The sequence below is a fragment of the Crotalus tigris genome, unplaced genomic scaffold, assembly GCF_016545835.1.
Source record: "Crotalus tigris isolate CLP2741 ecotype Arizona unplaced genomic scaffold, ASM1654583v1 scf7180000017625.6296891, whole genome shotgun sequence".
Taxonomy (NCBI): domain Eukaryota; kingdom Metazoa; phylum Chordata; class Lepidosauria; order Squamata; family Viperidae; genus Crotalus; species Crotalus tigris.
The window spans coordinates 4,514,183-4,527,790 of record NW_024096520.1 but is presented as its reverse complement, the minus strand read 5'-3'; the positions used below and the strand labels follow the sequence as shown (position 1 = coordinate 4,527,790).

At 40.3% G+C, this 13,608-nt stretch overlaps 1 protein-coding gene across 1 annotated transcript in view; it reads right to left on the bottom strand.

Annotated features, from left to right (window-relative positions):
• Nucleotides 1-13,608, bottom strand: part of USP4 (ubiquitin specific peptidase 4) — a 56,991-nt gene that overhangs the window by 2,268 nt on the left and 41,115 nt on the right. The window contains exons 15-21 of the mRNA XM_039334013.1: nt 11,896-11,984; nt 11,435-11,644; nt 11,284-11,354; nt 9,758-9,873; nt 8,103-8,252; nt 6,821-6,924; nt 1,056-1,144 (exon numbers count right to left, since the gene is read on the bottom strand). Coding sequence (XP_039189947.1) covers nt 1,056-1,144; nt 6,821-6,924; nt 8,103-8,252; nt 9,758-9,873; nt 11,284-11,354; nt 11,435-11,644; nt 11,896-11,984 — 829 coding nt within the window. The remainder of the gene's footprint in view (nt 1-1,055; nt 1,145-6,820; nt 6,925-8,102; nt 8,253-9,757; nt 9,874-11,283; nt 11,355-11,434; nt 11,645-11,895; nt 11,985-13,608) is intronic.

Genomic DNA, 13,608 nt, shown 5'->3' with positions numbered 1-13,608 from the left:
CCATTCCAACCAGTGACCAGAGCTGACAGAGAGGCCTTCTGAACAAACAATAACTCTGCCTTCCTAGGGTTCAACCTCAGCCAAATCCTAATGACCTCCTGCCACCACTGACTAAATAATCATGGACTGTGTAACACTCTGCCTTCATCTCCCAAATTTTGCAGAAGGTTTAGAGTTGTATAATTGTTGATGAATGCTGCAAATCCAAGTCACAACAAAGGTAATTAAAGGGAGCAACAAATGATGTCAAGCTAAGAAATCTACGGTAACCGCTCTATACTTCTAGCTTGTCCACAGTTGGGGGAGAGGGGGAGAAGAGAGGAGAGTTTGGGATCCACAGGTGTTCCTTATCAATGTGAGAGCCGGTTGAAGCCGCTGGAAGATTTATTGGACAATGTGAACTGAACTGTCAGAGAGGGGAGGGAAAGTTTAACACTTTTAATTATCTGTTTCCCACCATATTCTCAGCTAATTTCCTTTCTATCTTACCAGTTTGCTTAATGCCTAATAAAGTTTACATTAGAGAATGCAATGTCTTTGGTGTTTTGCTTCACTGGGTTTCTCAACTGGAACTTGACAAATGACATTTCCATCTTATTATTGGACTGAATTCAGAATTCTATGCAATCTATTTCCTCTAGGATTCCCTTTAGCTGACTCTTCAACAGCTTCTTGACAATCTTCCCCCCACAAGGGAGTTCAATATTGGAGATTGTATAGTAGTTGACTAAAACAGCTGGGTATAGAAAAAAAATGCTGACCATTTTTAGATCCAGCTCATTAGATCCCTAACCACCTGAAGAAGCGAGAAAGGGCATGTCACAATCAAGCAAATAGTGGAGTCATGTATCCTATCCCTTAAATCAGTGCACAGGTTTAGAGCTTAGTTTCAAGAATTGCAGCTAAGCTCATGTTCCTAATGGGTTTTAGATGGATTCTACTTTCTGTAGAAAATAATTTGTAGTGCCATTTTAACTTGTTACTCTGCTGATTTAACAGCTGCACTTGTTAAATTCCAGAAGATATCAGGAAAAGGATTTATTTGAAATATTTACCACTATTTGTTCTTCAGAAGCTGGAGATACATTGTTGTCATCAAAGTAGTACCATTTTCCATTGAGTTTATTCTTAGCATAAGCAGTATCTGCCAGGAAAACAAATGCAAGGGAAAAATATAATGACATGCTTTAAAAATACAATCTGAGTTTTGCAAGCACAGATTAAAAAAGAATAAAGGAATTCCTTTCCTTTTACTACAATTGGCAACTATGAATAAATAATTATATATATGTGTGTGTGTTTTCTGAGGTTTTCACGGGTGTTTTTATGTAGGTCTTTGGTTATTTGGGTTTTCTCCCGCGTAAAATTGGAAGTGTCTTGGCGACGTTTCGACGAAGTCCCATTCATCATCTTCAGGCTGGTGTTTTCAGCTTCGTGCTTCTAGGAGCAATGTGTGATTGTAGCTGTTTTTTCTTTTTAACTGCCAGTGGAGGTATGAACTGATTGGGTGGGAGCTTGGCTGTGCTCTGATTGGATGGATGGTTGGCTATGCTCTGATTGGCTGGGGGAGTGTTCTGTTTGGGTGGAGGCTCAGGTTAGTCTGAGTTGCAGGGGGATTTGAGATGGTCAGCTGCATTGCTGCTTGGCTTCGTGTTCGTGGTCGTGCCTCATCTTAATGGTGGGTGTTAGTGCTCAGGTTAGTCTGAGTTGCAGGGGGTTTTGAGATGGTGAGCTGCGCTGCTGTTGTTTGGCTTCGTGTTCGTGGTCATGCCTCATCTTCATGGTGGGTGTCAGTTTGCTTCATGTATGGATTGGAGGGGTTTAAAGTGGCTAATGATGCAGCTGTGGTCTGGCTTTTGGTTTGTGGTCGTGCCTCATCATCGGTGTGGGTTTGGGATTGCTTTTTGCGTGGATGTGTGGTGGTAACATCCTGTGTTGTTTTTGTGAGTGTGGGTCTGGTGTCATTCTTTGTGTTAGGGACTTGTTTGTCAATAAGGACGGGTTTCCAAATGGCTGGTGGGTGGGAGGTATCATCTCATATATTCATGCTGTGTGGGCATTCTCGATGGCTTCTCTGATTATTCTGTTATTAAAGTGTTCAGTTTTGGCGATAGTTCTGGTCTTTTTAAAGTCAATTTCATGTCTTTATGAAATTTTAAAGTCAATTTCATGTCCTTTAAGGTGTTGGACCAGGGAAGAAGTTGGTTCCTCTTTTTTGACTTTAAACCCCTCCAATCCATACATGAAGCAAACTGACACCCACCATGAAGATGAGGCACGACCATGAATGCGAAGCCAAACAACAGCAACGCAGCTCACCATCTCAAATCCTCCTGCAACTCAGGCTAACCTGAGCACAACAAAGCCCCCACCCAAACAGAACACTCCCCCAGCCAATCAGAGTACAGCCAAGCCCCTAACCAATCAGTACACACCTCCACTCAATCAGAACACAGCCAAACTCCCACCCAATCAGTTCATACCCCCACTGGCAGTTAAAAGGAAGAAACAGCTACGATCACACATTGCTCCTAGAAGCACGAAGCCGAAAACACCAGCCTGAAGATGACGAATGGGACTTCGTCGAAACGTCGCCAAGACACTTCCAATTTTACACGGGAGAAAACCCGAATAACCAAAGACTTACATACAACACCTGCGAAAACCTCAGAATATGTATGTATGTATGTATGTATATATGTATGTATGTATGTATGTATGTATGGTTAATAACACTAAAAATATGAACCCTGGGAATATTCATATTTAAAATAAGGTGAGCACCAGGGTGACAAAACTATAAAAGTTTAATTTAGTTTAAAAACGCCAAGCTTTCGCCGTCACCTGCCGGCATCCTCAGGGCTTAAAGCACCAGGGAGTGAGAGAGTCTCTTATAAGCAAGCCAAAGTCTGCGCCCGGCTCCTCGATCTCGTCATCGGACCTAATTGGTTGGATTGTGCTCCGGTGACTCGTTTCTTCCTGCATCCCTTTTTTTCATGTGTGTCCTCATTTGCCTTCTTTTCTTTGAGCTCTAAAGTAGGTGGAGCAACCTCCTTGTCTCTCTGATTGTCTCTATTCTCTCCCTCGGGTTTATCTAGTGGTTTGCATTTCTCCTTCTCCTTCTCCCAATCCACATTTGCACGACTATTCTCTCTCTGAATGTTTTCCCTTTCATCCCTAGTACCTCCCCCTTGTGCCCAACTGCTGTCAAGATGGTCACATGTATCACTCTGGGTTAACTGGGGTGTGGTAGTAAGCTGGGATGATTCAATAAGTTGTTTGTCTATGCAGCCAGTCTTGTAGATGTGGCCAAACCGAGTTAACATGCTCCCCCCCCTTTTCTTTCGTCTCCTGCGCTCTTTTTCCCCGCGTTATAAACAAAGGTCTCGGTCTGGGGGGAGGTGGGGTTACGATCCTTCCGAACGTCCCAGCATTCTTCTTCTATCCCCCTCCTCGCTCCATTGCTTCTCATTCTTGCGTGCCTGTGACAAGGATCTTTGGAGTCGATGGGTGCTGTTGATGTGCGGCGTGGTAGGCTGATCCCGCAAGCTCCGCCCTCTCGCGCATTCCTCCATCCGGGTTCGCTCTTCTCTCCGCTCTCCAGGGTGTCCATCGACTTGCAGTCCTCCTAGAGCTATCCCACACCCCATACATCCCCAATTCGGTCGGCATTATAGAGCGGAGGGGTCGTCCCATCTTCTTCGGATCGATCGTCCTATTCCTCTCAAGCCGTAGATGAGGTGTTGGTTTTAACAATCCCCCCCATCTCCGTCTATATTGCCTTCTGCCGTATCAATTGGAAAGTCCCTGGTGTTCATAGTATGGGGATTCTGGGTTTTAATTTTTATCGCCCTCCTGGTCTTTTGGGAGCGCGTCAACATTGTGGGGGTGGTGGGGGTTCTCAGACGTTGTTCTTCATCCTCTGGGTTGTCCATGATTAGTCGGGGGGTTGGCATGTTCTCCTTGGTTTTTCCACTAGGTCTGCCGTCGGGCCGTCGGTAACGGGATGGGTAACTGGCCGCACTCCATGCTCTTAATGTCAAGTGTGCAGAGCAGAGGTCAATGTGTCGATTAATGGAGTTACTATTGGAAAGCCATGCCTCTTTGAGAAGGCGGCCTCCCTTTGTACTGTCACTTGCCAAGAAGCATACCTCATTAAAATTAAAGCGGTGGCCCAATTCCGCCATATGAACCCATATCTGGGAGTGCTGCTCGCCCCTTTTCACTGCTAGTCTGTGCTCATGGACCCTAGTCTTCACTCGTTTTGAAGTCTCCCCAACATAGTTACATGGGCAGTCCATACAATCGATCCTATATATGGCTGCTGATCTTTCCATGCTGGGGAGCGGGTCCTTGGGGCGCATGATGGCGGCCCGTAGCGTTTGGTTGGGTCTATGTGCTACCTTTATATTATACGGTGCCAAAATTCTCACAGTAGCCTCTGAGACATTGCAGATATAGGGGAGGGTGACACGTGTTGTCTGTGGCACTAGTTCACGAGGTGGTAGGTTGCTCCGAGATTCCGATGGTATACTAAACCGATTAATGAATCTTACCGGGTACTCATTGCGCCTACATACCTGGAAAAGATGGTTTCTTTCCTCTTTCTTTGCTTTGGCAATACTGCAATGTGACTCTACTCGTTTGAATAGAGTTCTGACACAACTGACTTTATGGGCTGTCGGATGGTTACTCTCAAAATGGAGAATCCTGTCCGTACAAGTTGCTTTTCGGTATACCTTGGTGGTCAAAGATCCATCCAGTTGGCGTCGGACCAATACATCTAAGAATGCCAATACGCCCTGATTTTCCTCCTCCATGGTGAACCGGATGTCTGGGTATACCGAATTCAAAATACCCATAAAGTCAGTCTTGTGCTGCTTCTTGATGACTACAAACGTGTCGTCCAAATAGCGGGCCCAAAATTTTGGTTGGTACTGGGCCATCGCTATGTGTTCCAAACGTTGGAGCACCACCTCTGCTATTACACTGGAGATTGGAGACCCCATTGGTGTTCCCTTAATTTGTTCAAATATAGTGCCCTGAAAGGTAAAGTAGGTCTTTAAGCAGACTCCCACCAGTTTAATAAGATCCTCCGTCTGGAGGGAGTCGTGATGTTGTTCCTGGTCTCCTTGGTTCAACCGGTCTTTAAGGACCGTGACCGCAAGGTCCTGCGGGATGGAAGTGAATAGGGAGACCACATCAAAAGAGACCATGAGTTCGTCTTCCTCCACCCTCAGGGCTCTAATTCTATCCAGAAATTCGTCTGCCGATCTCACATTGGTGTTATTATTACCGGCCAAGTGGCAGATACGTACGCTCAGCCACTTGGCCAATTCCGAGGTAGGGGTGCCCCTGAATGCAACAATAGGGCGGAGGGGGACGCTGGGTTTGTGTATCTTGGGCAGCCCATAGAACCTGGCAAGAGCCGAGTTGCCAGGGCGTACCTTTCTCAGCACATCCTCCCCCATCCTCCTATTCCGTTTTAAGTCATCAAGAAACTTGTTGATACAGTTTCTAAGAGTAGTGGTGGGGTCTTTATTCACTACTCTATATGCAGTACTGTCATTGAGCAATTCAAGTGCCTTGTTTATATATACCTCCTTGTTTATAACCTTTGTTTATAACGCGGGGAAAAAGAGCGCAGGAGATGAAAGAAAGGGGGGGAGCATGTTAACTGGGTTTGGCCGCATCTACGAGACTGGCTGCATAGACAAACAACTTATTGAATCATCCCAGCTTACTACCACACCCTAGTTAACCCAGAGTGATACATGTGACCATCTTGACAGCAGTTGGGCACAAGGGGGAGGTACTAGGGATGAAAGGGAAAACATTCAGAGAGAGAATAGTCGTGCAAATGTGGATTGGGAGAAGGAGAAATGCAAACCACTAGATAAACCTGAGGGAGAGAATAGAGACAATCAGAGAGACAAGGAGGTTGCTCCACCTACTTAGAGCTCAAAGAAAAGAAGGCAAATGAGGACACACGTGAAAAAAAGGGGTGCAGGAAGAAACGAGTCACCGGGGCACAATCCAACCAATTAGGTCCAATGACGAGATCGAGGAGCCGGGCGCAGACTTTGGCTTGCTTATAAGAGACTCTCTCACTCCCTGGCACTTTAAGCCCTGAGGATGCCGGCAGGTGACGGCGAAAGCTTGGCGTTTTTAAACTAAATTAAACTTTTATAGTTTTATCACCCTGGTGCTCACCTTATTTTAAGTATGTATGTATGTATATATGTATATGTATAAAATTATATGCAAGAAAACCCAGCATTTTAAAGAACCATTGGTGAGGGAAGGGGCAGCTTTTCACTTTGGTTTTTAAAAATATTTCACAATCATTATATGCTTAATTAGCACATTAATAGTTAAACACATTCAGTAACAATCTGCAAATTGCCTAAATGCACTAAATGCTTTTTCATGGGACTCTCATCAGTGTCATTAAAAGCATTATTTAAATATCTGAAGGCTCATAATCATCTTTTCATTGAAGATATATAAGAAACAGCAGCTTCAGAAAAGGGGAACCTTATGATACAAAACAACAAAAAGTGGTTATCTATTTAATAGACATTCTAGGGCATTTTAATTGAGGTTGGATTTTTTTTCTTGTTTACAGAGTTGACAATTCAGTGTTCTTTCACATCACTTCTATTAGCTTTGCAGGGCAGTTCTCAATGAACCAAACCTAGAAGCCTGCAATGGTTTATATTCAGTTTTAAAAATTGCTACTTTAATCTTGGATATTGCTGCTGAGACACATTTTGAATTTTTGCAGATATAGGGGGGGGGGAAAGCAAGAGTTACTCACAATGTCCTACACCCAAGCCTCCATAGTGATTGGAAACAGCAATTAAGTCATATACATATGGACTTGCTGCTGGATCACCAACAAACTCAGACATGTTCAAATCCCTATAAAGAAGTCACAACAATCAATGTTGTGGCAAAAAGACATACTAACATCTTACAAAAAAGACAATCTATTTCCAAAACCAGTTTTGAAAGTATCCATCGTGTTATTCCACTGTTATTACCAGCAAGAGTCACAATATTGCAGATTACTCACAATGTTCCTGAAGAATTCCGAGTTTTACATTTACACAGACACTATTGTCTCACTGAAGAAATACTTCAATATAATCATCATTTTATGGTAATCTCTGCAAATGTAATTCTTTTTTTTTTTTGCTATAAACATATGAGCAACAATACTTTTTAACAAGACTGGGAAAAAAGATATTTATACTAAGAACTTATGCTGTATTGTTACAAATAGTTACAGACAAAAGACATATAGACACTGCGTGCAAGTATGATTCTTCCAAATAAGGTCAAGATTGAGAGGAGGCAAATTCTCATTGAGATTAAAGAAATGATCTTAATACCTAGTATAATCTTTCCAAAATACTTTCCCACAAAAGTATGACTATTTGAGTTACAGTCCTCAACATTACATGGGATCATAATGTGACCACAGACATGACTGTGTGTGTTATCAAGTTTTTTAAAAATATATTTAATTAACTTGATACAGAGGAAAAATCAATTTCTGTTTCCAAGTATACTGACCAAGAGAAACGTTTAATTTTTCATTTAAATTACTGGGAGCATGTTAGTAAAAAACATTTTGTTTAATTTGTTCAATTATATTCCAAAGGTCTAAATTACTCAATTACCAGAGAATAATATGACATAGAGGAAATAAATAAAACATAAATTTAGATGTGGTCCCAAAATACTGCCAAGATGTGCTCAAGTTAAAAATCTTTACTACAAGAATATGTGGACACTGATCGTGAGGTTCAGGGACCTAAATGGTTGGACTAGTTGAATTGCCAACCCCACAGCAATGTAAAACAAATCACAGATCTCAAAATCCAATCCAAAGTAGCTAAAAGGAACACAAAGTAGAGTTACGCAAAACCCCATGGTAGAGGAACAAAGCAAGAGCCAAGGCACTCAGGAAGATGCTGGCATCAAAATCAGCAACAGGGTTACTTGGACCATGTGTTCAAGGCTACTTGGATCATGTGTTCATAAAGATATCAGGTCTGACCATATCAATATACTAACATTTCTGAAAATTTTACCTGATAGGGAAGTCAACTACCGCGTCAAGTTTATCCCTCCAATATCGATTGTATGAAAAGCGTTTTAAATGCACTACCAAAATGCGTGGCAATGACCAAAGATCAAATTTCTTAGTGGCTTGTTGATGTTTCTTGCAATTAGGACAATACCTGAAACAAATCAAATAGAAATTTAAAAAAAAACAAAAGAGTTTGTTGTTAATTCACTTTACTGGAAGGGAATTAATACTTATTTAATGAGACTTACAATGCCATTGTTCTGGAAAGATATAACAATCTCAAGTAAACCAGATATATCTTTTGGGATCAGATTTCAGTCCTCAGTTTTTCTTTATACCTTGCAGGAAGAAAACCTATTGAACTGCTTAGGACTGGACTTATTTTTAAGATGTACAAAAAGTCCAGGATCTTATATGTTGCATACTTGCCTAATCATTTCAAGGAATACTACAGAAAGAACAATATGTGGATAAAGAATCCTGTACTGCTGTGAGAATGCAGAATACTTTGAGCAAAGGAAAGAAATGCATAAGATACACCACTATTCAGTGCATTTTCAAAAATCATTTTTAAGGGGAAAAGGAATACTTCATTCTGACTCATGCTTATCCTCTCTCTAGTTCCCCAAATACCCCAAAATAATCCCATATAAATTGGGAATAGCATCAGAATCTACATTTACCAGAAAAATGTAAATAAGGAATTCTTCCTCAAAACCAACATATTGGCCTTGTTTTCAATAAGAGAATAATCAATCTTATCTCATCTGTACTTTTGCTGTTATTGATTTTATCATGGTTTTACTGAACTTTTTTTTAAAAAAAATCTATGACAAATGTTTTTATGCTACATTAAAATTTATGTTAATTATCAGTGGAGATTGCACTGTTTTGCACTGTAAAGCTGTCTAGAACAAGTGCTTCTTGCATGTTTGGAATATGTCTCAAATATAATATCACAAATGCATAGCTGTGGTGCCATGCCATTTTCCTGCTGCATTTTAAAAAAATTTTATATAGATCCCAGAGACATTCTTTACAAAATGAAGTGGCCATAGCTGAGTGGTTTGTTTGGAGATATGCTATCCTGCCCAGAAAAAAAAAACTAATAAAGAGGATTTTGAGAAGCTAAAGAGAGTAGAGAGCAACCCCATCAGTTCAGCTTCTGGTACATCATCATAAGCCATTTGAGAGTGCCTGTAATATGTTCTTGAAATTCCAAATGCAAAGAGGGGATCTTTGCATTTGGGGATCTTTGATCTACAAAGTAGATAGTAATGGCAGAGATATATCTAAGAAAGTAGGTCTGCTAGATCTATCAGAAATTAGAAGGAGAACAGGGATCACACAATAGTCTCTTTGTCAGATGAAGTAATATGTGGCTGAGGAAACCCTACTGTCCTGTGGCACTAATGAAAGATAATCAACTGTGCCAACACAGTAATTTACACAGGCATATAGATATGATTACTTTCACATATATATTAAAAAATGAAGAGTGGTCACATGTGATCATGGTTGTCTGCTTTCTGAACTAAGAAACTCCATTTGTAAGGAAGAATAGTATATCAATAATAGCAGCAACAGCAACATGCAAAGATAATATTCAAGCATAAACTATGAAATGCTGTCCAAAAAACAGTAGCAAAAACATACCAGGGATCATGTTCCCCAAGCGTCTCCATAGTTGTAAAAAGTTCAATACATTCTCTAAGGGCTATAGAAGATTTCTTTTTTTGTGACTGAAACATACTGTTGTATTTTTCAAATGCCTAAAAACACAAAATGTATATTAAAATGGAGAAAAACACAGATATTTCTAAAAAGTAGTCAGTGATATTTTACAGTCACCACCTTGCTTTCTGCCCTTCCCCCTTTAGTTTGTGCTGGTTTCCCTCCACTTGACACATACAAAGCTACTGCATTTACAACAAATGTAAATACATGTAGGCAGTTCTCATTTAGCAACTGTCTTAGATAGCAATCACTCACTAATATAACTAATAACTGGTAGTAAAGAAAAATCCAATCCATGCGCGCACTTATACCCAAATTTCTGTTCCTGACAATAACGCATGCCAGAGAGTAACGCTGGTCTCGCTACCCCAGAGAACTTTAGCTAAAAGAGACAGCAGCAACCAGCAATCTTTGCAGCATCTTTCTTTTAGTCACATGGTTTACTTATGGACTGTGTCTTATGGTCCGTATCGCTTAGCCACCTTTTCCCTGGAACCAAACTGCTGTTCCTAATCAATTTATGACAACAAACTGGGACTGGAATTTCCATCATAATTGGTATAGTCATAAAGGGAAACCTCACATGGCCAAACCTAGTTTTGCAACCATTTTTACTACAACTGCTAAGTGGATCACCACACTTGAGCAAATCCAGCTTCCCCATTATTTTTTTGCCTATGAGAAGATGGTTGGAAAGGTCACAAGTCATGATCAAATGATGGCAAGGCACTGAACGCACCATAAAGCACCTGGATTGTGAAGGTGTGACTGTTGTTAACTTTGTTAGCCTAGAGTCACTTTGTAGAGTGAGATGGATGGCATATAAATCTAATAAATAAACTTCAAGAGCGGATTCTAAGACAACTTTTTTTCAAAGCCATCACAGCTTTGAACTGATAAACAATCATAAGTTGAGGACTACCTGTATTTAAAACTTCATTTCTCACTTAAAATAATTTTGATCAATAACCATGAATATGCATTTGCATTGTAAGATTCCAATCTTCAAACAGCATTTATAGGAATAAAAAAGGCATATAAAATATAGATTATCTGGTCAGAGAAGCAAAAGCAAAAACACTAATAAAACACGTATGTTAATTTAGGATTACAAGAAACTTATCATACTGACAGAGATTCTCAATGCCTACACTAAAAAAGAGCAATCTCAATGACAATGGCAAAATAAGTATTTTGGGGGGAAAAAAACTATCCCATTACAAAATGTTTACTGAGCATACAGTACTCAGTAAAATATTATGATCAGATGCATGAAGCCTATCCATTCTGCAAAGCAATATTTTAAGGTCATATTGATTTACAGAGCATTTTAAGAAAAGTATCAAATTAGAAAAAACAACATAACCTTGCCTAGCTTTTTATAACAGGGATTTAGAAATCCAACTAGTTCTGCCTTTTAAAAGGGAAACAAAAACATTAATCACCTGAGCTTCATGTTCATCAAAAAGCAGCTTCCGGGTGTCAGAATCCCAATCAATAGCAACAGTTGCATAGGCTGGAAAAAACAACAATAGCAGCTCATAAAGGTACAACAAATGAAAAGTGTTTGTAGTGACATTTTAAAAAGATACATACAACTTAGTTTGAGGATCTTTCCTTCTGTAGTAAGGCAGTTTACTTCGGATGTCCCATTAGAATTCACAAAACTGAAACTGAAAAGCTGCTTTTTGTGACGCTGCTTCCCTTCCACCTGCTCATCCCTGTCTTCAGACTGAGAAGCACCTGCATCTGGTATTTTCTGTTTGTTTTCTTCACTATCCTGATGCTCCATCTCCTCAACATCACCTAGAACAAATATAGTGCAAAGAGTGTTTCCTATTGTATTTCAGATTTGAATTTCCCTTTTAAACTGAGAAGCAACTGAGTAAAAATTATAATGAAAGGAGGTGGTTATACTGAAGAGAGTTTGGACTACATTTGATGCAGTATCAAGTATTTTAAAGATCAGCCAGACTTAAATTTGTGATTTACAAAAAAGAAAAACAGGTAAACTTATATTATATTCTAGTCTAAATAACTATCTTTGGAGAATTTACCTTCAGCTGTATCAGTGAAGCCATTGCAAGTGTCACTGTCCAGACACACGTCAGAATATTCTTCTTTTAAATTAATTTTTACATAGCGTCTGAAAAATAACAGCTGGTCCATTATTAGGGAATCAAGCAAACCAATGAACAATAATAATTAGTTTCAAAACTGATAGCAATGACTGTTTATTACTCATTCTAATCACTCACATTTAAATATATGAATATTAAATATTCATAGGTCAATATTGCTTTAAAGAAGGATGGAAGTCTTATGGACAAGATTAGAATTGCAAGCAATAGTATAGCATAAAGCAACAGAAGTATATTATAACTTCACAATAGCCCATATTAAAATTGAAATAAGAACACCCTTAAATCCCTGCTACAAAAAGTATCTAAGCTGCATCAAAAAATATGAAGAATGAGTGATTACATATTTTATTAGTTTATGTTAATAGTTTTTCAAAAGAAAGTTTTTCATTCCTTATAACTATCAAATAGGCAGTGTGCAGTGTAGAAATAATTCTACTTAAAAATACTAGAAAGAACTTCATGGAGGATAGATCTACTGGTGACTGTTAAACATGTAAATGAAGCATAAACATAATATAGATTATAGCCACTGAGTGTTTGCATTGCTACTGACATTCTAGAACAGGCGTGTCAAATTCAATTTCATTGAGGGCCGCATCAGCATTGTGGTTGCCCTCGGGAGGCCAGCTGGGTGTGGCCAAGGTGGGTGCAGCCTACTGGGTGGGTGTGGACAGAGTGGGTGTGGCCTACTGGGTGGGCATGGCCAGCTCTATATCGTTCGCGTCAAGGGTGCCTGTGGGGGCCTGGGCAGGAATGGGACAGATCTGAGGGTCTCTGGCAGAAGGGGGTGGGACCGGGGCAAGTGCCAAGGCATGGTCCATTTCTTCATTCCTCACAAAGGGTGACACCTCCCAAGCATGCACCCAGGGGGAGGGGCTGACACAGCAGGGGCTGGTTCCTCGCTGTTTCCAGATGGCCGTGTGGAATTAAGACTGAATGCGTTTCAGCATAGATGGCCACCACAAAATTGTATATTGGCTCCCGGCTGGCCTGGGCCAGGCCCAAGGCAACGGGGGCCATTCCCTCACTATTTCCAGGATGGCTTTGTGGGCCACATGAAACCACTTCACGGGCCACATCCAACCCCCGGGCCCTGTGTTTGACATGTCTGTTCTAGAAGCTTGGCTGCTTCTATAACGTACTACATTTGATCCAACTAGGTTGCAGTTGTTTTAGAGTTTGGAGTCTATAAAGTCTCCCTTAAAAAAAAAAAAAGTTGGACATTTAGCGGAGGAAGATGTGTTATATTTGTGAGAACACACTACAGCATTATTCTTCAGATACGATACGAAACAAAGTCCTCAATTGAGCCTGGAATTTTGGTTATAATTTGTTGCAGTCAAAAGTCAAGTCAGCACATGACTGGACTTAATTCTACAATTGTTTTTATGGCAGTTGTTAAATGACTCACATGGTCATAAATTCAAATTCAGCTTCATCAATGGGTGTATTTTTGCCAGAAAATGGCAAAAAGTGTCACAAAACATGATGTGACTGTGGGATGCTGCAACCGATCATAAATGTGAGCCAGTTGCCAAGCATCTGAAATGTGATCATGTGACCACAGGGATAGTTGCAGCACTCATAATTTCAAGGATGGGTCTTTTTTCAAATCCATTGTAACTA